This window comes from Neodiprion fabricii, chromosome 3 (genome assembly GCF_021155785.1).
Source record: "Neodiprion fabricii isolate iyNeoFabr1 chromosome 3, iyNeoFabr1.1, whole genome shotgun sequence".
NCBI lineage: Eukaryota > Metazoa > Arthropoda > Insecta > Hymenoptera > Diprionidae > Neodiprion > Neodiprion fabricii.
Window position 1 is genome coordinate 38,815,748 of NC_060241.1, and position 22,958 is coordinate 38,838,705.

General features: G+C 38.2%; 7 protein-coding genes across 7 annotated transcripts in view; 2 read left to right on the top strand and 5 right to left on the bottom strand.

The window, feature by feature from the left end:
• The window catches only part of LOC124178680 (E3 ubiquitin-protein ligase MYLIP), a 140,325-nt gene extending 133,905 nt beyond the window's left edge, over positions 1-6,420 (bottom strand). Inside the window, exon 1 of the mRNA XM_046562224.1 lies at positions 5,945-6,420. Within this exon, the coding sequence (XP_046418180.1) occupies positions 5,945-6,031 (87 nt within the window). The 5' untranslated portion in view covers positions 6,032-6,420. The remainder of the gene's footprint in view (positions 1-5,944) is intronic.
• A 654-nt stretch (positions 6,421-7,074) lies between these two features.
• LOC124177804 (V-type proton ATPase subunit G) lies at positions 7,075-9,671 on the bottom strand. Its single transcript, XM_046560632.1, has 4 exons — positions 9,515-9,671; positions 8,792-8,892; positions 8,440-8,538; positions 7,075-7,987 (listed from the first exon to the last, which is right to left on the bottom strand). The coding sequence occupies exons 1-4, from the start codon at positions 9,594-9,596 to the stop codon at positions 7,913-7,915; spliced, it is 357 nt and encodes a 118-aa protein (XP_046416588.1). The 5' UTR covers positions 9,597-9,671; the 3' UTR covers positions 7,075-7,912.
• A 470-nt stretch (positions 9,672-10,141) lies between these two features.
• LOC124178650 (protein LTV1 homolog) lies at positions 10,142-12,865 on the bottom strand. Its single transcript, XM_046562167.1, has 7 exons — positions 12,689-12,865; positions 11,701-12,265; positions 11,365-11,585; positions 11,160-11,288; positions 10,874-11,065; positions 10,437-10,685; positions 10,142-10,322 (listed from the first exon to the last, which is right to left on the bottom strand). The coding sequence occupies exons 1-7, from the start codon at positions 12,689-12,691 to the stop codon at positions 10,209-10,211; spliced, it is 1,473 nt and encodes a 490-aa protein (XP_046418123.1). The 5' UTR covers positions 12,692-12,865; the 3' UTR covers positions 10,142-10,208.
• Positions 12,866-13,370: 505 nt separating this feature from the next.
• On the bottom strand, positions 13,371-16,574 carry LOC124178646 (zinc finger protein 271-like). The gene is made up of 3 exons (XM_046562157.1): positions 16,349-16,574; positions 16,087-16,254; positions 13,371-15,984 (listed from the first exon to the last, which is right to left on the bottom strand). The coding sequence occupies exons 1-3, from the start codon at positions 16,520-16,522 to the stop codon at positions 13,738-13,740; spliced, it is 2,589 nt and encodes an 862-aa protein (XP_046418113.1). The 5' UTR covers positions 16,523-16,574; the 3' UTR covers positions 13,371-13,737.
• A 181-nt stretch (positions 16,575-16,755) lies between these two features.
• On the top strand, positions 16,756-18,972 carry LOC124178654 (borealin). Its single transcript, XM_046562172.1, has one exon. It carries the CDS (start codon positions 17,058-17,060, stop codon positions 17,940-17,942), a length of 885 nt encoding a protein of 294 aa, XP_046418128.1. The 5' UTR covers positions 16,756-17,057; the 3' UTR covers positions 17,943-18,972.
• Positions 18,973-18,977: 5 nt separating this feature from the next.
• Positions 18,978-21,474, bottom strand: LOC124178653 (F-box only protein 22-like). Its single transcript, XM_046562171.1, has 5 exons — positions 21,159-21,474; positions 20,728-20,915; positions 20,038-20,392; positions 19,556-19,947; positions 18,978-19,169 (listed from the first exon to the last, which is right to left on the bottom strand). Exons 1-5 carry the CDS (start codon positions 21,338-21,340, stop codon positions 19,084-19,086), a joined length of 1,203 nt encoding a protein of 400 aa, XP_046418127.1. The 5' UTR covers positions 21,341-21,474; the 3' UTR covers positions 18,978-19,083.
• A 104-nt stretch (positions 21,475-21,578) lies between these two features.
• LOC124178655 (replication protein A 32 kDa subunit) lies at positions 21,579-22,936 on the top strand. Its single transcript, XM_046562173.1, has one exon. The coding sequence runs from the start codon at positions 21,720-21,722 to the stop codon at positions 22,494-22,496; it is 777 nt and encodes a 258-aa protein (XP_046418129.1). The 5' UTR covers positions 21,579-21,719; the 3' UTR covers positions 22,497-22,936.
• Positions 22,937-22,958: the final 22 nt, after the last annotated feature.

The window sequence follows — 22,958 nt, forward strand, 5'->3', positions numbered from 1 at the left end:
TCAAACGATTTTGCTTTCGGTCACCTAAATTAATATTATTTTAATGAGTACAACGATATTTTGAGTTACGGGAACTAAACGAAAAATAATTCCATCGCATTAATAACTAGTCGAATCATAGACAAGGATGTTGAGACGGGAAAACATTTATTTAAAGAATATGTATTACGCAGTTAGTTGGGCAATCATTTTGTTGATCTGAATAACCTACTTTTCGATCCAACGAATGTTTTATTAATAGATTCAATCATTGATTGGAACAACCCTTCAAATTTTCGGATCGAGTAAAACAATGTTTTGTTAGAATTACTGACAATAAATTTTGGTTGTTGACGAGACTCAACGGAGGTTGAAGAAAACTTCGACAGTTATTTGGAGTGGTTACGAATCGAAAATGAAATGATCAAAAATTCGAATGATCGATTTCGAAACGCGAAAGAAAAAAATAAAAAAAAAATACAACAGGGTGTACAGATCGGTGCATTTTCTTTAATCAAATAAATTTTGCATTGACAGAAATAAGTACTGTATAAGCTTGAAGGAATATTCCAATCAATAATTTATTTTTCGATCTAATAACATACTAAATAAATTTTCTTTCAACTCAAATAAAGGACAAATATGTGGTATCCAAAAACTATCGATTCGTTACTTGAAATGCACCGGAAATTCGGTCAAACAATTTCATTTGGTCTTCGCAATCAACGGAGTCAGAGTTTGAAACTTATTAAATAGATTGACTTGATTCAATTCAACTATTTGTTGATTTTTATTGTTGTATATTATATACAACTATTAGTTGATTAATATGATTACTATATAACACTTCGTTCAGTGATATGCATTCAAATTTACGGCCAACCTACTTTGACCAAAATATTTAGTCAACCCAACGAAGTAATAATTGTAACAATCAAAAATTAAATCTGTCAGATAAACCAGATATGTACTTTAAGTAACTCGATTTTTTGATTAAAAATTCTCGAATTTATTGTGGTGATTAAGATTTATTCATTCGAACAAATTGATGGTTGAATCAATTATTTTTTAACCACCAAAATCAAAATATTCGTTTTAACAAATTTTTTCTCCCAATCAGTGAAGTGCCTAAGCAATATATTTCTTTCCGTAACCTTCGCTGCTTCTGTAATTTCACACGATAAACGAAATAATAAACATTATAAGTATTCACATAATAACTTCTTAATGGCTGGTTTTTTTCTGTAATAAAATTTTTTTTTTTTTTTAATCACCGGCTCAATTACAGCACATACAAAATATGAATAATTATATTTTTACGGCGTGCAGCTCCAATAGAAAAGAGCGATTTAATGATCACGTTGAAGTTCGCAACGTTATATTAACTATAAACGATGCGTGTTGAGGAAAATTGTTGATTGGCGAATTTTTAATCGCCTGAAATTCAGTAAATCGTAAATGAAAACAAAACGCGCTTGTATTTAAAAAATTTAGCTCCTTCAGTCATTCTAAAATTGGAAAACAGTGACTTTTTTCCGTCCAGTCGCTAACTTCAACCTTGTTTTTAATGAACAATCAAGTTTTGGGGTTGAAAATTGATCCCGAAACCCTTTCAGCTCGTTTCCTCGTAACCCGCGCAGCTATCAACGGATCCTGGTTTAGTAGGATATCCTCGAAGGTCGCTTCATTGTCAAGAACCTTTCGCCGCGCAGGTTCGGACATTGATTGCCCCCAAATTTCCATTCGGGGTGTCGACACGGCGTGTTTAACACGGAACTCTGGATAACTGCTAAAATCAGTTTAACAAAAATATCCCAGCGGGATATAATAAAATACATTGTTCGGTGAGAAAATTCTCGACATAACCCTTAAACATTTACACCCATAATTTAAATTACGATCCCACTTTTATCCTATTCTCGATATTTCACGATCTGCCAAAAAAAACCCTGGACAGAGTTTCATCTCCGGATTCGATGGAATTTGAAATTTGCGTCCGCCATATTGGATCCGCCATCTTGAATTTTTTCGAATCCGATTTCACGTTCGTCATCAGCAAGTCCAAAAATTTGTAATTCATGTTTTACACGTGTATGTGTCGACGTGTATTCCTTCAATTTCCGAGATTGTTTTTCAATCAATCTGTTTCTAACAATAATAATTTTCATTGTATCGCAATAATCACTCTCGATTATTGAAAACCTATTAGTATACTATCAGAAATAGCAAAAAACCGCAAAGAAATATGTTATCAGAGTTCATAAAATGTACAAAAAAATAAAAAAAAGGATGTAAAATAGGTGGTAAGAATGCTCACCGCTATAACTCAAAGGGTTAAAAATTCACCCTCAAGTTCCGTTTTGTAATAAAATAAATTTTATTTACTCGTTCCATCCGAGAGTTTTTCACATCCCTGCACGCCCGCAAAAATCTCGCCAGTTTATTACTATTATGGTTATTGGTGATGTTATTATCATTATTATTATACCGCAGATAAAACCGAATTGTCTCGTTTTATCCGTCCTCTCTACGGCATTCCTTTTATTATTCTTCTACGCATGATTTCTCGTATCTTGTTATACGTTTTCCTCGGAGCAGATATGTACACATGTGTACGAACGAAAGAAGGCATACGTGACAAACTCGACAGTCGTGACATCGTGTATCACACAGCTATTCGGTTTTTATATTGAAATGTACGACGTGGGTGGATGGGTGGACGGGTAGGTTAGATACCTACGTACCGACGTATAAAATTTTTGCAATTCTGCAAACAACGATATTATACGTTGTATAATAATACGGAGAAACGCTGTCGCGTTACACGTCTACTTTGTTACCTTTTGACAAAAATTGGGGCGAAGAACAATATACGTAGTCTTTTGTATGATGTAATAAGATGGAAGATAAAAAAGATAAAAAAAAAAAACAACAAACAAATGAAATAAAAAGAAAATCTTCCAAGATTAGGGAGAAAACACAGAAAAATCAATGTTTTATCATACATCCGTGAGCGTTTAACGCATCATGGATAATATGGGTGTAGGTGTCGATATGTTTTTTTCTCCGATAAAAAAATTTTACGATACTTACAATCTTACAACATATATATATATATATATATATATATATATATATATATATATATATATATATATATATATATGCATGTATAACGTATAACCTATCAAGTATACAAGAATTTGAATAACCGATTGTAAATATGGTAAAATTTTTTTATCGAAGAAAAAAACAGCTCGCCTGATAAAGTTGGAACAGCAAGTATAAAGTGTGAGGGATTAAGTAAAAACAAACGATACATGTAAAACTGTAAAGCGATATCCGCAAAAATTTCACCGAATCGCACCAATTTCCACAAACTGCACGTGCATTACTTGTAAATACATCCAAACAAATTTTCTGTGTGTCTGTGTGTGTGTGTGTGTGTGTTACTGAGGTATACGCAGTTACGTGTATGTATACAAAAGGTGTCGCAGCCAGATTCTAAACTGTGGTAAACTGTTGTAAACACATCACGCTTAATCAGGACCGTGTGCTTAAGTTTGTGTGTGTGTGTGTGTGTGCGCGTTAGTTTCAGGGGGAATATGCAGTTTGCATATTGCGCTGCACGAGTATAACATACGTGCAGAGTGTAGTAAAAGATAGAGTATAATGTGCGCCGTCGTTGCTGCACGACACGTGCAGAGAGATACCAAAATGCATCTTCTGTCCTGTTCTATTCGGTATTATACCTGCTGCAGCTCTGCATAGATACAACAGAAGCACTGCGCATGCATATCATTACGTATAAACGTAGCCTCTATACGTGTATACGAATCTGTTCAATAGCATACTATTCAAACACTAACCGCGCTTTCGCTATCTATACTCGATATGTATCGATTATTTTCTTTCTTTTCTTTTTTTCTTTTTTTTTTTCTAATTTCTTCCATCTTATCTGCGACAGCGCGAACTTTGAACGAATGTCGAAATCCGTTGGTCCTCCAAAATTAACGGTATCTACAGCTAGTAGGTGTTAAATGCTACCTGCTGCAGCTGGATCGAGAAGGAGAAGATACTCGGAGAGAGAAAAATTGAGAGGGAGAGAGAGAGAGAAACTTGATTGTAAACGCAAATTAGATCCGAGAAAACGACGCCGAAGGATCCGATCCTCGCTATCGGCTTTCTCTCTCTCTCTCTCTTTCTCCCGGACTCGCACAAGAGCGCCAAATTGAATTTCAAGATCGAGTTCTTGCCAATTCCGTATCTACCAGTTTTGAATAGATCGATCCTCGCGTGCCTGCATCGTCGATGTATCCAGTCTGTACAAATGAAAAAAAAAAATAAGTAAACAAATCGACCGTCGCAGGAAGAAAATCCGAGGATAAGAGACGCCGCTTTGGAGATTATCTCTATACCGCAAATCTCTTCTTCGCCGACTTTCAATCCCCATAACGAAGAAACATAAAATCGTGTAACGAAACGACGAGTAGAGATATTTTCCCAGCGGCTGAATAGAAGTGTGATAAAGAAAATAGAGAAAATTTAACCAAAAAAAAAATTTTATTACCATGAAAATGACAAAAATTGTTTGCAACGTCGATACGGATTTTCAATTTCTGTCGTTGTCAACAAGTCGCTGGTTTTTCTCGCTATTTTATTCAAATTGAACGCACGATTAAATGCAATGGGACTTTTGTTCGCCTCGTCAAACTTTGCGGGCAAAAATAAAACGCGGAGGGAATCGAGGGGAGATTCTAGACAGACAATGTATGGAGCTTGAAAAATAGCTGGTCAGGACTATCGAATCGAATATAAGGTACGTTTTGTGCCAAAGACACTTTTTACTTTTTCTTCTTTACACGGATATACATGCGATAATCTTTCGTTGAATTATGCGAATTCAAGCGCATGGATTAACATGTTATTATCTGTATTTCAAAGTTTCTTCCCTCTCGAGATATAACGTAAATTTACTTCAAACACACCCTAGAAACTTCACATTCTCACCTGCATACGTCAGAGTTAACTCGGACTGGTTTCCCTCGACAAGAAGTAGAATAATAATAAGAAGAAGAAGAAGAAGAAGAGGAATAAGAAGAGTCAGGCAGACAGCTACGAAAGTTCGGAGCAACTTTTTATAAAGCGACATGCGGACCCGCCCCCTGCGGTTCGGTTGAACCTGATGTAAGAAGTCGGGTATAAGCGCAAGAAAACAGCCACAGCGGGTACCTACATATGCATAGGGGAACCTACACGAGCGATATTTATACATTGTACGCGTAGGAAAACTTATCCCCGGTATAAGCGTTCAGCATGAAAATCGCCAGGTAAATGAATAAATGAAAGGCGCGCGCGGGAATTATTCAGAGGAGGTTGAAGGAGCCAAAGGAGTAAGTCGTTTTTCTTTGGATGCGTGAAAACGGGGCCGCCGGCTGTGTAGGAGAGAGAGAGAGCCGAAAGCGGACGCCATTTACGGAATTATAAGAGCACGAGTGGTGCGTATTTTTAGCACGCGACCAGAGATTGTGTTGTTGCGGGCTTTGTTGACTGGCGGTTCTCTTGCGTGAGGTACGAAAACATTAAACAAACACAGGCAGCCACGCACCGACGCGGGATGCTTACAAGTTCGTTGGGTAAATATACGCCGCTCGGAGAGACGTGCGGCTTCGAAGGATTTAAATTAAGAGCCACGTTGACGAGTATCAACTTTTAAAGCATCTGTTGCGCGTCCTGCATGCGAGTTTATAACGACCTCAAAAGCACCTTTGCTCGTTGGTTACGCTCAGAGAGAAAAACTCAGCGAGAGGAACTTTTGATTGCGCGATGTAGTTCGGTTAATTTGAACAAATGAAGATCGCAACGCGCGCCCGGCTTTCGTCGATTGTTTTCCCTGTTATTCAAGGCGCGTTTTCGAATTTCGAAACGATATCCGAGGGATCCTCGGCACGAGAATGAGACTAACCTTTTCCAAGCATTCCTGGCCGATCGCCTTCGGGTCGACCTGAACCTCGAGGATGACGGAATTGGGCTGACACACTAGGCACCACATTTTTGTTTTTTGTTACGTCACGCGTTGATCTCGGTTACGGGGGTTGAAACAAAAATAAAAGGTAGGTACGATATCCAGGAGCGAGCCACGAACCACGTCGTCAATTTATTTCTGTTACAGAAACCGAGTTACCCATCCGCGATTCGTCACTAGTGTATTAGGTGTTGTATCATAACAGGTTAAAGTATTAACCTAATCACAGCTGTCATAACGTCACTCGCGATATACGGCAACGTGTTCTTCTCACACGAACTGTTTGGCACCGTCTCCGCTACTTCCATTTCTCAGTGCGGAATGGCACGGACTGTTATTAGTTCGCTAAATTGAATACGCTTTTTATCGAATGGCGCTGCCCTCGCGGACGACCTGCCAAACACAAACCGAGCACACAGACTCTCCAATTTCTTAGTTGCGGGGCGGGGACAGGGAATCACGGGAATCATCACAGCTGATTCCCCCTCCAACGACGACGCCGCAGCCGATTACCTCCCACTGCCTCCTCGATCTCAAGATCATTCGCACCGCAAAAGCAACGCGAAAATCACCCTCGACTCTGTCGGTAACTCGAAGAAGATCGCGCTAAATTCAAACCACTTTCCTCCAATCTTTCCCAACTGAACGTTTGAAAAGCGTAATATTAACAGTTTTACCTATTCCGAAACTAAATTGTACATTTGTATCGCTTGATATACTCTTCGTTTATTTATGTGCTTGGTCGTGAATTTTCGGACATTTTCATTCGTGATTTTCCACTTTTAGGATTTGCGGCAGGATGAGCGCTCGATGGGTCCTAAAATAGAAATTTGGAAGTCTGCTTTGTTACATAACTGCACAATCTTCACCCGTTTCTCTCGGACATACACACTGTAATTCGGTCGACACAATGTTCGAATATTTTCGCTAATTTTCCACATTTTTAAATTTACCTTGAATTTTTATTAAAGTAACCGAATCGATTACCTGAACCACGAAAAGAAAGCGATATTTTAGTTACAACTCGTAGACAAATAGGTATAAATAATTAACATTAATATCCACTACGATTCTTCTTTTTGGGCGTTTTCTTTTTTTATTATCATTATATTGAACACTAATACTGTACAGTCAGCCAGCCAGCTTACAACAGAGATAAGGTGTACATTTGAGGTAGGGCTACTATTCTCTTACGCGATAAAGTTTTCGTTTTTAAAAGGTTAAACGAATCGATTTTTGACGCGTGTACGTCGTCGTAGGGACCCAAATTTAGTTGGGAGCGAACTTTTAAGGGTCTCTGAGAGGACGTACAGAGGCGTTAAATTAATGTTTTTAGTCCTCGAGGTGACAGAAACATGGAATGACATCTACTACGATTAACGATACATTGTTAGCCACCACCTTAATTCGATTTCTTTAAATCTTACGTGCTAAGTCTAAACCTTTCGCGTCTAGGCCTTGCCGCGAGAGGTTTGTACGATACATTTAAATATTTCATTACAATACACCTACAGCGATTCTCAAACTGCTCAACGAAAGGTAATATATAACGGATCATTAACGATATTAACACAACGCGACGGTTATTACTTATTGTCGATTCGACCAGTACATAGGATTATGGCTGTAACATAATTCCTTCTTTTGCATTCTTTCCTCATTTCCTTCGTTTCTCTAGTCCTTTTCTTTTTCATTTTTCTAATCGTAAGTTTGAGTATCACCATGTAAAGCTAAACAGTAAACTGTTTTTCTGATTTAAATACAATAGAATGACCGATTGATAGATACATTATACATAAGATATATGCGTATATATGTGTGTGTATAGTTTATAAGATTTAATGTACATGTATAATATAGAATATAGTATTTATAATTATTGGATGTCGGAGTTTTTTTTCTTTTTGTTTAGGCTTCAACGCGATAATTCTTGTGCAACTCCGGCTTGATGTCGTATACCAGCTCCAAAATCTTTAGCATTACCTATCGAAAATACAAAAATTCGTTAGGATTGTAATTTCTTTTCAATTTCCTACTTTTTCTTTCTGTAAGGAGACCACGGAATGCTCCTCAATCGGGTTTTCACTCTCTGATTCGAAGATAATTCTCATACAATTCTATCAATGATTTTTCAAGCAGGTCACAGCTATTAGATTCATATTTCAATTCAAATTTTTATAAAACGAATTTTCTTCTAAAGCAAACCCTTGCAATATCCGTAACTTTGAAAGCCTTGTTAAATTTGACGACGCAATTATGATTGTACAGGAAGCGATAAAAAAAAAAAAACACTACTTCACTCTTTCTAAAGCAATAAAATTAGATATCGCGGTCTTTCAAAAAGTAACTGAGTAATCGAAACAATATTCACGACTACATAATTCATGTAAAATATACATAAAAAATTCTGAAAACAGTCACGAAAAACAACTTACCGGATCCTTGTGAACGGCAACTGCACGATTCATTTCCTCAATTTTGACCTTAGTATCAGCTTCGATACGAGCAGCAACATCCTCCTTAGACCCCATGTGCTGTGGAAACAAATAATGCTCTAGCCATTAAGTAAATACGACTAACTACAAATGTACGACAACTTATTATTATTCAACATTCTATAATAAATACAATATTTCTGTGTAATATCGAATTAGGAATCGATAATACTGAGGAATAAAAGAATGTCAACTAATAATACAGAGTTATAGGGGAGCCACTCTTGACGAGACACACCCACTTTTTCTGCACAGTCTCATGCTCCAAGTTTATTGTGAATTAAGGACTCACCTTGGCCTCAAATTCACGGAACTGCTTCTCACGCTCCTGTCTGTATTTTTCGATCTCGTCTTGAGCCTCTTCCTTGGCCTGCTTAAGCCTGCGAGCCTTGCCTAACGAGAGACCAAATCGTTGGCTTTAATTGAACATTTTATAAATATCCGCGGCGGTCAAAACACATTGTATAATTTATACTGGTGAATGTAAAATACTGATTCACAGACCACACCACACGAATTACTTAAATTTTAAGCATTTAAAGGACTGAAATACCGTGGAGTACAGGATAGGTAGAACGTTTTACGAGCATCAACAGTGTACACGTTTATTATTATGAGATTTAATTCTCGGTTAATGGATTGAAATAGATTTATGCATCATTGGTGATTCTGGTGGGTATTTCATGAACATGAGTAAATTTCTATTCACGTAATAGCTGTGGTTTTTGAGTGAGAGAGTAAAACCAAGAGAGTTTGCGAAATAACTTGACGAGAGAAGTTGAAACTTTCGTGTATCATTGACCATGGTAAAAAAGGGAATAAAGTTTGTAATGGAAAATGAAGAGTTGGAGCCAATTTAAATAGATAAGTACATGTTGATACGAGGATACGTATCGCTACGTCTCTTGGTTACACCCACCCAAAACGGGTCAGTCAAGATTCTCACTAACAACGCTTTTATCACGGCCGATTTTTGTCTCTAATTGTGCGTCGCGTTGTAAGGATTAATACTCACGTTTTCTCGCGTCGGATACTTTCTCAGCGGCCCGTTTTTCCGCCGCTAAGAGCTGCTGAATACCTTCCGTCTGGCTGGCCATCTTTGCGACGAACGATGAGGTGATCTCTGCCTCAGATCGATCATATGACTAGGAAGTTGCGCATGTTGCGCCTCTTCGCCGTGCACTCAATTACGGGGGCGCCACCGTCGACCTCGTGGACATCACGTGGCCACTGCCTTCTTGAGCATATTATCGTTCGGAACTTTGAATTGGAAAATCGCATTGAAGTTGGTTGCGTTATCGTACTAATCGTAATTATTCATGCTGAGAATAAACCGTTATTTCGCAATTTTGGATTTGCCTGAAATTTAGGAAACCGTAATAAAACAAAACACACTCATATTTCGAAATCTTAGCTGCTTCAAAGTTATTGTAAAATTAGGAAAATAGTAATTTTTCACCCAATGTTTCGTTACGATAACGTTACTATAACTTCAACCCCGTATTGGAAAACTTGGAAATTGTGAAACTCCGTTAATACCGTAAATAAGAACCAACCTAATATACACAAACACAATGAATTGACAATGTTTAACTGATCTAACTCTACAATGGTGGGGAAAGAAAACAATAGTCGATCATTCTAATGTAGAAATAAATGTATCATTATATTAAATATTATTCAAATTTTCACAATATGACTTTATAAATTCACAGTACTCTATTGCCTTGGACGTTGTTTCTGTTGTTGAGCATAATTTTTTCTTGTCTCTTCTTTTCTTCTTTGAACGCTTCTATGTTAGCCTTGCGCTCCAATCTTCTTTCCTGATGAAACAAATAAGATTTGTGTAAATATAAAGTTGAATCGATTCAGTGAATTCCAGTGCCATGATATTTTATACGCGAACTTCATACAGTTCTAATCACTATGCGATATACCTTTCGGTACTCTTTGAGAGCTTTTTTTCGTTCTTTCCTGTCCTCGGGGGATTCGTCTTTTGGCCTTATACTCAGGACACTCAAAGTGGATTTCATGGTTTCTGCTACCGATCGTGGACCTGCGTTTGCTTGGCTGTCATTCTCCAAGTTAAATTTAGCCAACGTTTTCGCTGTCAACGTTCCATTAGACGAATTCAGAACATCTTGTGGAATCCCAGTACGTGGATTAATTTTTATTTTCCCAGGACCCTGAAATACATCGACTGAGTATTTTACATAATTATCCAAACCCCAGCCTTCTACCCTTGTACTAGTGAATCAAATCTCCGAAACAATAAAAACGAATAACACACTTTGAACACGGGACCAATCTAACAATTTGAATTTTCATATGGATATCAAACAGAAATTGATAAAAATCTTGTGTCTAAATTCACCTTAGGCTCTGATATAAGTTTGGGATGATTATAAATGTTGCTGTAGGTAGATAGAATACTTTCACAGTCCCATTTCTCCTTTTCTCTAGCGTCAACTACGAGCTTTTCCAAATCATTTTCATCCTCAGAATTTGATTCTTCCAAGTTAATGACTCTCAGTCGCTCTGCCATCAACTTTGCAACATTCTCAGTCTGTGGAAGAATTCAGTAATCAAAAGTTAAGCAAATTAAAGAAAAAAAAAAAAAAAAAGAAAAATAATCAAGGAATATTTTCTTGAACCCTCACATTTTCTTTTTTCTTCTTTTCAAATTCGTCTGCATACTGCAAAAGAATATCAGAATCAGGAGCAACATGTCCTTCGATTTCCTCGCAATCAAGTGCTCCAATTTCAAGATCATCGTATCCAGTGTACATCTGTAGATGGAAAAATGTTAAACTGGAATATTTATGTACTCTGCTGTTGTGCCAATAAGATTCTTAACCAAATCACCTTTTCAAATCTATTATCAAGTAACGTTAATTGATCATTCCGTCGCATGACGCTGCTGCTCATTGAGTAGTCGGTAAACTGTGATTTTGTTTCAACATCTTCAAACGCGAATTCCCGTCCATTTAAACTCGGAACCTGATCTTTCTCCTCATCTGATAGCTGCATATGTCCTTCAGAAGAAACATCTGAATACTGTTCGTCGCTTTCATCGGATTCATAGCCTAAAGATAATTCGTTGTGTATCAGACCATGAGATGCAAATAAAATTTTATGACTGTGTGAATATATGAAAAATCATTTCACGTAGAACTATGTCAACAATTTCATGCTGCTCACCATCTTCATCGTGTTCGTCAAACTCAATGTCGCTGCCTTCCGCATTAGCTAATTCGAAGAAATTATCTTCCAACTGATTATCAGGATCTTCAAAATCAAAATCTTCATCCATTGCAGCCACAATTTCAGGATCCACATCTAATCTCAATCCGGAGACCGGTGCTGCTTTATTAAGAAGACCAACATCTTCTTCAACATCAGATGCAAACACGGAAGATGGTAGGTTAATTTTGGGCTCAGTGCGATCTGCATTTTTCTCTCTCCTACTTTTCTGAGGGTCTTCAACCGGTTCCCATTCAACAGAGATTTGGTTTGAATCTCGCATATGTTGCAAGTAGTCATAATCATCATCAAAAAATATTCCGTACTTTTGCTGCTCCTCTTTACGCTTCGCGATATCTGTTTCCTTCTTCTCAGGCTTGGTAGCCTGCGTCTTTCCGAGAGGTACTAATACTCGCTGAGGAGCGGTCTCGTCAGCAGCTAACGGATCTTGTTGAGAACGATGAACCAGGTGAAATGTCACCGCGTTCTTTTTGTCAATAAATTTCCTCCCTTTTCCCTTAGGCTGTAAACAATGTACAAAGTCTTGTTTTTTGAGTATTATTCTTTCATTACATAGGTAATTCGATATTAAACAGAGACAAAATTCAAAGCAGACTTCGATCACTTTCACAAATAAAAAAAATTCAGTTTGCAAGAATTTACGTTGAGTTTACAGATTTTACGAAAGTCCTAGCAGACGCTTTTAACTCAACCTAAAAATGCATCTTTTTTAACCATGTAGGATTAAGGAAATGCGTTGAACTTATAGATTTTACGAAAATCCTACCAGTCACCTTTAACTCAACCTAAAAATGCATCTTTTTCAACCGTGTAGGATTAAAGAAATACGTTGAGCTTACAGATTTTAAGAAAGTCCTACAAGACGCCTTAAACTTAACCTAAAAATGCGTCTTTTTCAATCGCGTAGAATTAAGGAAATACGTACCATGATTAGGCGGATACCACTGACAGTCTTACAAGGGTTTATTTAATTCACTCAGCTATTATAAAAATCACAAAAGTCTTCCCCAATCTTGTTGAACTTCAACCAAATGCTAACTCCAAACAGTGAACATGTGTTAACTCCGTAGCAATGACCACTGAAATGCCGTGACACTGTCTTGCAACGAATGACCATTTTGACGCGACAGGGAATCAGGACCTTCTGATTGGCTATTGAATTTACGCTTGCAATTTAATGGTACGTTACTTCAACATTTTGGAATGTTATTTAAAAATTAACTTTTCGAATCATTTGAATCGAGATTCCAATGTCAAAATTAACTATTTTTTCTTGTATTTTATACCAGATAAAATTCTTCATCGAGATTTTACAGTTATTGGTGGAATGAAGATTTTAAAACAATGTACACACATACATACGTGCATACATACATACCTGCACATAACAAGTTGGGTGTGAATTGTGTTCTTTTGAAACCATATCTAATATTTATCTATGCTGTATTTTCGTGAGCTTCGTATACAAAGTGCTTTTTGCGATAAAGTTTGTTGAACGGTTTATCCAATGTATAATTTGAATATTCAAATATGCATGCAATTATCGAACAAAAAGTAACAGGAAAAACAGAATAAAATATAAATAATTTTTAAAATATTTGTTGAGATAAATATTAAACGACATTATTATTATTATGCTTCTTATAAATGTTAAAATATAACTTTTTACATACTATATATGTATATCTGTTGTATAATCGGTAGATACATTACATTACATGCTACTATTTCAGTTACTATATGTAAAGGTACAAACGATAAAGAGAATAAAAATTTATTTTTTAGATGCCGTTGCATCACTGACTTCTTGGCATTTAATTTGATTTTTCTTTCCGTCATTATAAGTAAATATTCGTTATCATTACATGTGTTGCAAGATTCATCAGTATATAAAAATTTATACAATAATATCCTAGTAGAGACAATTTCTTATCACAGAGAATTTTTAGGGATTTTATGGAATATATCAGTTCATTACGAGTGAAATATTTGTCCTATAATGGCGAAGTTTCTCACAGCTGAAGCCATCTCTGAAACTTCCGGGTTCGGATGCATATGCAAAGCTGGATTTCCAACTGCTGCGACAGCAGCTGCATGTGCATTCATTCTCTGCATACTTTCGACATAATTTTTGTTAGCATGACCCCCCAGAGAATTATTAGCGTTATTTAAATGGTGCGATGAAGAGAGCATAGGAATAATAGGAGCCATGACCGACGAGGTGTTGAGCCCAGTTGGCGACTGGGTATAATTTTGCGCATTTTGCTCAGAAACGGCTTGATAGTTGCTGTATTGAGCCTTGCATTTTTTTTCATGGACAAACAAGCTACCGGAGTGACTATAAGCAGTGCCACAGATTTTACAGGCGTACGGTTTCTCCCCAGTATGCGTAAATCTATGTTCCTTCAAGTACTTAAGTCGTCGAAACGATTTTCCACAAGTTTTACAGTGGTAATTAGCTTCTCCCGTGTGAGTCGTAATGTGCGCTTTCAGAGTGCAAGATTTTGCAAAGGCTGCACTGCAAAAATGGCACACAAAAGGTCGGTCTCCAGTGTGAGTTCTTTCATGATTAATGCAATTTGAATTGGATGTAAAACCACGTCCGCAATATTTGCACACATGCGGCTTATAGCCAGTGTGCGTCCGCATGTGGAACATGAGTCCTGTATTTTGACGAAAAGTTTTGCTGCAAATGTGACACAAAAATCGTTTGAAATTTGAGTCCTGCTGTTCCTTGGCACGCTCATGACTTCTCAAGTGTTTTTCTAGCTTTGATTCCTTTTCAAAGGACTTGTTACACTCATCGCAGCTGAATGGTTTCAACTTTTCATTCTTCTTATCAATATTTTTCACCCTTTCAGCGCACTTACATTTATCCGCTTTGCAATTGTCACAAAAGTCTTCTCTGTTCTCATGCATGTTTGCCTTGTGCTTCTGCAATGATTTCTTGGTCACGTAAGATTTACCACAAATTTCACACGGGAACCCCTTTCCTTCGTTGTCGGAATCCAGTTCCTCTCTTATCCAACTGTTTATTAATTTCAATGCAGATTTGTCATCCGGCGGTTTTTGAGGCTCCAAGCATTCTTTGTCTTCATCATGCCCATACCTGTTTCTGTGGCTTTTCAATCTGTCTGGCCTAAAGAATTTCATGTTGCAAACATTGCAAACAAATTTCTTCTCGTCGTGTATCAACATGTGTCTCTGTAGAGATTTTTTTGTAGAATAACACTTGGTGCAGTGTTTACATCTATAAAAAGCTAGATTATTGAAAGAATCCGTCTCGCTTTCGCTCTGCGAATCCGAGTTCAGCGAGTCTGGGTTATAGTCTTGATTATCATTTGACATTTGCAGACGTTTGCTGATCTCTTCATCCCCGCTACTACTTTCCTGATTACTCGGCTCCGCCTTCACGATTTTAATTCCACTGTTCCCATCCTCTATACAATTTTTTATTTCATTTTCCGCCTTTCGTCTGTCCCTAATTTCTTTTAGTATAGTGAAAACTTCCCTAGGATTAGCTTTCTTGTGGACATTTAGGTGTCGGACCATAGTATCTATTTTTCTGAAGTGTTTGTCACATATTTTACAGTATACAGGCTCTGGCTTGAGCTTTGAGACGTGTAGTTTACTGTGCTCAACCAGCTTGTCCAGTCTAAAAAATTCTTTACCACATTTATCGCATTTGAACTTTTTACTATCATGAGTTAATGCGTGTCTCTCCAGCGACTTTTTCGTCGAATAAGATCTATTGCACTTGCTACACTTGTGAGAGAGCTCTGATTCCAAATTGTATTCCATCGATCTAGTTACCCTATTGCGAGTCATCCGCTTTACGCTTGAATAATCCTGCTCTATAGACTCCACCTTGGAACTTGTGTTTTTTTTTATATACTGTCTCTGTCTTTCTTTGTGACTTTTTAAATTTTCCATAGATGTCATTCTTTTGAACATCGATACCCTGCGAGTTCTGTACGACTCTCTTTTCACTGAGCTTTTCTCCCTTTCTGCTTGCGGCACATCAACAATGTCTTGCAAAATTTTATGCTCGTGAACTTCTATGTCCTCTGTACAATTGTTCCAAGGAGATACTTGGATCTCTGTGGTCGACCGATTACTAATTGGGACATTTTGCTGCATTTTGGTTTCCTCTTCAGTAATGCTGACTTCTTCTTCTTTCTTGACACATGACGATGACGAATCTGTTTGACAGTACTGATCCTAAAGAAAAGCAAAGATGATAAAGATGAGTCAAGATAACCGAAATCAAACAGTTGTCAGAATGATAAATATTCCCATTAACTGTACAATAGCATTACGCACCTTAAAACTACTGGAAAGTTTCAAAGTGTTTCTTCCTGCTGGTTTGCCATATAATTTTCGCAACTTTTGGTCAGCTCTTTGACACTGATCACGAAAATCGTGTGCGACGCTAATTTTAGAGATGCAAAGCGTGCAAATTTTGGCAGGCAGCCCATCGTCCTCCCAGATCTAACGTGGATAAAATGAAATTTGTCGTTTATTCCATTACATAAAATAGAAGCTGTAGCAGAGTATCGCTTCAAACTATACAAACTAAACTAACCTCTATGCCACCGTAAAGCTGGAGCTTTTCGGACAACGTAAATGTGTTGTTAGTATTTGAAATCTTGGCCTCATTTCGGAAAATAAACTCGTTGCCAGGATCGGACGAAAGGCAAACACGACATACATCATCCAAGTTCTCTCTCGAGACACTCGTTTCAGCATTCACGTTCATCGCACGTATTTTGATACACTAAATTTATGTCGTCTCTGCCATAAACACCAAGTATCCCTCTTACTTCGTGGCCATAAAGCATCAAAGCTGCTGGAAGCAAGCGCCAAAGCGCTGTTAACAGAGCGGGAAACTTGTATATTCTACTGTATTCTAATTGATGGCGAACAGTTCAGACAGAATCCACGAGAGAGCGCAAAATCATTTATTCAATAGAGTTCGGTAATTTTGTCGTAGTTCGTGGTTTACGATTTGAAAATTAAATGTACGTTAGGAGCTGTTGTCATTTTACGAGGGAATCAGTTAGCAAAATCAAAGATTTGAGGTGCAATAGCGTTATCATATCGACAGCCAGTTGGAACAGAGTTGCGTGTGAAATTGCCAACAATTCGAGGAGGGTTAAGATGTAAATACCGTACAGGCAGAAAGTGGAGGTTTTAATCGGATCTCTCAGCCGTTGACTGAAGATCTTCAGTCAACGCCTCAGCTGTGAAGCCGCGTTGTTAAACCTCCGTGAGAAGCGATCGGAAAGGTGAAAATGCCGCGAACAAAGCATATCCGTAAAACAAAATCGATCGTGGCGGGCGAGGACGGCGGTCTGCTACTCAAAGATTTCGAGAAGCAAGTGCAGCTACGGCTGCACAAAATGCAGGTAGAATTCGAGGGGCGATTGAACAGGATCGAGACGCACTACCGCATGGCATCTTCCCGTCTACCCCAATCACTGACGAAGTTGACGCTCCGCGACATACTCCAAATAACGTCAGACGAAAACGATGCGAGCGAACAATGCGAGGTGAGCTCCTCTATCGACGTCGACGAGATGAATTCGCCCACCCCGAGGACGGTCAGGCCGACGAGGGCCTCGAAGCGCACGACAACCGCTTCTGACGACGGTTACGCGACGGAGGTCGGAACCACGACGAATACGACGAATCAAAATCATTTGGCCGTCCCGGCGGCCTCGACAAAGACGCGTAAAATGAGGACGCGGAGTTCGTCCGCAAGCGGAAAAACAAAACTTTGCGAAATCACCCTCGCGCCCAAAACCTCCAGGAAAGAGGAACGAGGTGCTTCGTCTGCTATTAAAAACAAATTCAAGACTCCAGCGCCGCTGCTCAAGCCTCACGGAAAAGAGTACGCCCTCGTCACCCCCAAAGTCAAGCCCAACACACCGTTGAGCGTGATGAGACGACCTCGTCAGGGGGAAATGGCCCTCAGTATGCAGGGCAGTCCGCTCCTAGTGACATCTGTGGTTAATGAGAATGTCGCCAACGTCAATGTGCCCTTGGAAAATGGAAGGGTCCTTTCTCTGCTGCCCAACGATGGACTCCGGCTATCGTACCTACCGGAATTTGACGCAGAGACCAGACGTCAGTTAGTTACCCTAAAACAGCACTTAGATAAGGTCATCGGGTCCTAGTATGTAACGTTCTGTACTTCTCGTTCTTATTGTCTTCTTGATTAGATTGAATCATATTTTTCTATACATATTTAATGTAATTTTTATACACGTTTCCACATCATGGGACTCAACGTGATTAACTACATGTGAGTGATACGTGGAAAAGATAAGGATAGACTTGTTGGTGTTTGAGTACCTACTTTATTCGCTCGGATTATCAATGTATTAATCCCTTAAACCACCTGCTACTCCATCTTATGTGTATATTGATACTCATCGTCTGAAGTAATTAATTTACTAAATTACATGTCCAGTTTCGTCATTACAGCTTTATCCAATTCTTTCTCCCTTTTATCAAGGATTAGTGCTGAAACACTTGCGTGTCGAAAGTTTATATATATATTTCATTTCAAACAGTATTCATTCTTACATTACAATTAGTATAATCCCCACCCTTTATCATTATAATTTTATTAGAAAAAAAACTTGCTTGTAGTAGCAGTTTGTAAACATATTCAAATTAAGGAATTTAATTGTCATGAGTCTTCGAATATCTGTATCTAAAGAATGTGGATAGCAAATATTTCAGAATAATTTACATGATTTTTGTTTCATAATATCTGACTGTAGCAAAATGTAAAAAATATTTGGACATTGATCAATTTTCTGACCAACATGCTCTAAAACTGTGCCACACTTTGTCTCATTCTAGAGCTTTACATAAAGAGGCAAAAGCTTTTGAGAATGTGAATGAAAGAGGCTGATTAAGGACATTTCTTTGTTTCCACTTAATATTAATACATAGCTTATAAATGCATTACTAAGAAGTTAGACATAGTAAGTCGTGCCTTTCAAATATGACTGACGCAAAGAGTGTCTTGTATGGTCGGTGAGCACTAATAAATTAGATTATGAATTTCTAACACACTGTATAACATTTGCACCTTCCTACTTGGATGTGATTAATTTTATTATACTCTATACAGTTTATAGATTCATACTTTTATTATAATTGGCATTTAGAATTCCTAGGTAACGTTAACTGATTGAAAATTAAATGATAGGATTTTGTCATATTTATTTGTTGTAATAAAATACAAAATGCATTACTGGTTTGTGTTAACAACCCGTTTCTTATTGATGTAGTTTACTTGAATATTTATAACACTTTCCTCACAGATCCGTAAGACACGATTAAAAATATTGTAGCATATTGATGGAAAATACGTTCATCTGGCGAGTATTCTGAAAACAGAAAATAAGAAGGAATGTTAACGATACTGATCCAAGTAAAAATATCAAAACTTGTTGCATCCATAGGTTGTCCAGACAAATTTAAAGTGTGAAATTTTCAAAATCTTTGTGACAGCATTATAGCAGTAACATGCCTAAATAATGTCATCTGTAACTAATGCAGCTGAAATACCCCAGACAATTATTAATATTACTTTTTTAATATGAAAAAAAAGTCAAATACAAAGTGGAAGCAAAATAGTTTATCGAAAACTGACAGTCTAGAAAAAATTTCATATCGTGGGCACATATAACACATGTTGAGAAGTTTTTCAGTATTTTCGGACGATATGCGCTTGTCACACGGAGTAATTAGTTTTAATTCTGGTGGTAAATACCGTGACGAACTGTGGATACGCCAAACTCGCCATCTCCAATCGATCCAATGAGTGGAACATTTGGAAAAAGTTTTCTGAAGATTTTAGCCTCGACATTTGGTTCCGAATACCAGCTATCGCCTCGTGCACAACAAGAGAACATGAAACCAATTGTGTGTTTTTGCAACTTGACCGCATCCCTCAAGGCTGTCAATTCTTTTTCAGCTTGTTCCTTAGTTTTTATACGGCTATTTAACACCATGGACCACGTTGAAACACCTGAACCGCAGATACTGAGGCCAGCAATAGGTACACTTTTTTTGCATATCCTCTTATCACGCGAAGAACTGCATACCATTACCCTGCGAGCGATGCCACCCCAAATCGCAATTTTATTTTTAGCTGTGTTCGTTCTGTGGAATGACAATATCGTGCAAGTATTATAATTGAGAAAATTTACCATGTCATGTTTCATACCACATTGTTGAATCCATGTGCTTTACCCATATGAAACAATCGAGTTTATGACCGATTCTACGTGGTCTGGATCTGGGGTTGCAAAAATATTGCGTGTCATCCCACCCAGGAACATTATTATACATTTTATGTTCTCTTCTTTTGGAGATATTTTACACAATTCCCTTGCTAATTTGTTAGAAGATTTAGGATTTTGCGTTGAATCAAATTTGAGGTAGTCCAATTTTGTGGTATGAAAGTATTTGATTTTCACATCAGGAATCTCAGGGAAGAATATACTGGATAGGCCTCTAGCTTTGTTTTCCACTTCATCATAAATAGTGCCACTGTTTGTCAATGTTATATAATCAGTTTGAGGAGGCAAATAATTACACAAACAATCTGAAAAATTTGAATGTCAGTCAAACTAAAAAACGAAGATGAATGACAAATCTCATTATCGATGAAACTGTTTTAACACACTTGATATTACTCGATATTTCAAAGTTCTTGACAAGCATTATTTTCAATTTCCCATTTCTTTGCAGCTCGACAACTTATCAAGTACAATGCTCAAGCAATTGAGTTCTAATGAAAAAATATGAGAAAAAAAAAATTATTGGGAAGGTGAGCAAATACTAAATATTTCAAATTTTAGAGCTTCACTAGACTTTACTTTCTCTCGTTTTCTAGATAGCTTGCGTCAATGTGATGTTACGTTAAGCCTCACACGGTACCTGGCTGCCAAATTTGACGTCTAGTATGAAAGCCATTAAACACCATTCCAACACTTGGTTGGATGAACAATTTGTCCACAACATATTTTGGATCGGTAATTTTTTTGGACTCAGTATTAGGTTCAAGCAAAAAATGTTGTGGTTTCAGTCGAGTGTGAATTTCTTTTTCGGCAGCTTCATTCCAGGATCTGAAACATACCGGTTCGGTGAGGGGTAGTTCATTTTTATTTATTAACTGGAGAAGCAAGTTAAAAAACTAACTATTCTTAACTGTCCTCGTTTTTTGAATAATGGAACAAAAAAACGTGACTCGAGCGCAAGAGGCAGTTAAAATAAATTGTTGAAGAACCAGTTCCACAATGGAGAGAATCGTTGGATGTGGAATATTTGGCCGCTGGAACACAATACAGAACGACCAAATTTTTTACTACCTGCAAACCATAGCCGCCCGAGTTAAATCCGTAATATTAAAATATTCTAGCATCAGTCGGAGTACGTCGTAGGTTATGCGCTCTCTACAATTTACACCATCCACATCGGTGTCAACATCCTTATTTTCTTCTCGATTAGACTGTCTCCTCTTCCGTGTCTTCCTTTTCGACACATTTTCCATGGCTACACTTTTCAATTGTTCCACGATAACAGTTTCTGTTTACAATATGCCAGAGACTTTCTACCGTACTCAAACACAAAGAATCAATAAAGGTGACCGACAGCTGTGCGGTCTTCTCATGCATTTACGTGCGCTGATGCACTCCTTATCCATGAATGCAACTGCAATACGCATGCGCCAAGTGTTTGGCAGATGGCGCCACCAGCTTGTCTCGCGCAAACGCAAACGCAGAAATAAACATTTGAGGATTGCCATTGAATGGAAATCCCGCCAAACAGTAGACAGCGCGCAGTTTGGTGAACCTGAAAAAGCGTGTTGTTGCGATTTGAGGTTAAGTTGTGACCTTACTTCTTCGTTATAAGAGTTAACAGAGTTGACAATGTGGGGCGAAAAAGCGTTTGCAAATGATGGGGGTGGGTACTTTAACTCTTCGGAGGTGTCTTCGCCGGCGGGGAACGCGAAACGAGGAGTGAAACGGGCCCAGAACATCGTTCCGGTGATGATCAAACACTTGATCGACAGCCCGGAGGAACTGCAAATCTGGGGTACGGACGTGCAGATAATAACGACCGTTGGTATCATCCGAAGGATCGACCCTTCGGCGACGAAGATAACCTACGACATAGAGGACGAAACCGGGACGATAACGGCCTTCCACTGGATAGAGGCAGACAAACCCCCGCAGGAATCGGTCATCGAGGTGAACACCTACGTCCGGGTCTTCGGCTCGCTCCGCGAGCAGCACCAGAAGAAGCACATTCTGATTATGAAAATATGGCCGATAACGGACCTGAACGAACTGACCCTCCACCTCCTGGAGACGATATACGTCGACCTGAAGGGGGAGAAATTCGCTGGAGCCGGCAACATGGACGCGATCGGCATCCCGGACTCGAATCAACCTGTCGGACTGCAGAATTCGCTGATGGATTCCTCGATAATGGGAGCGAGCCTTGGCGGCATGACGAACGACCAGAAAGCCGTCTTCAAGATAATACAATCCGAAAACGACACGCCGAGCGGCATCGAGAGGGATCAAATCAAGGCGCGGGTGCAGCCACATATCCGTCCTCAGGTCGACGATATACTCGACTTCCTGGCCGGGGAAGGACACATTTACACAACGCTTACCGACGATCACTTCAAAACCACGTAAACATGGATCATTCAGCGTCGATTTGTTTAAATTTTTCGGGTACTTATAGATCGAGTATCTTTGCCCTCCTCTTTTTTAAAGGAAGATGTTATGATACAGTACAATTACGTCAGTTAGATTAAAATTATTCCATTACCAGTCTATTTTTTATGAACCGCAAAATGATGAGAAAACAAAAATTGTAAATCAAAAAAAAAAAAAAAAAAATACAGCACGCATTACATTTTTTTGTGCATATTATTCCATGTTGTAACGTTTATACGCGTAATGCGTTGCCGATATATGTAATATGAATGTCATACATATTTTTCTCAGCTTCTCGCTAAAAGTATGTTACTGTTTAGTCTTATGTTAATCTGTGTTCACTCTTTTGTATATTCGTAATAGCCGTTATTCCAAAGACTAATAAAATGAAGCAAGGTTTTTTCTTACACACCGTATGTATACACCTTATATCAGTTT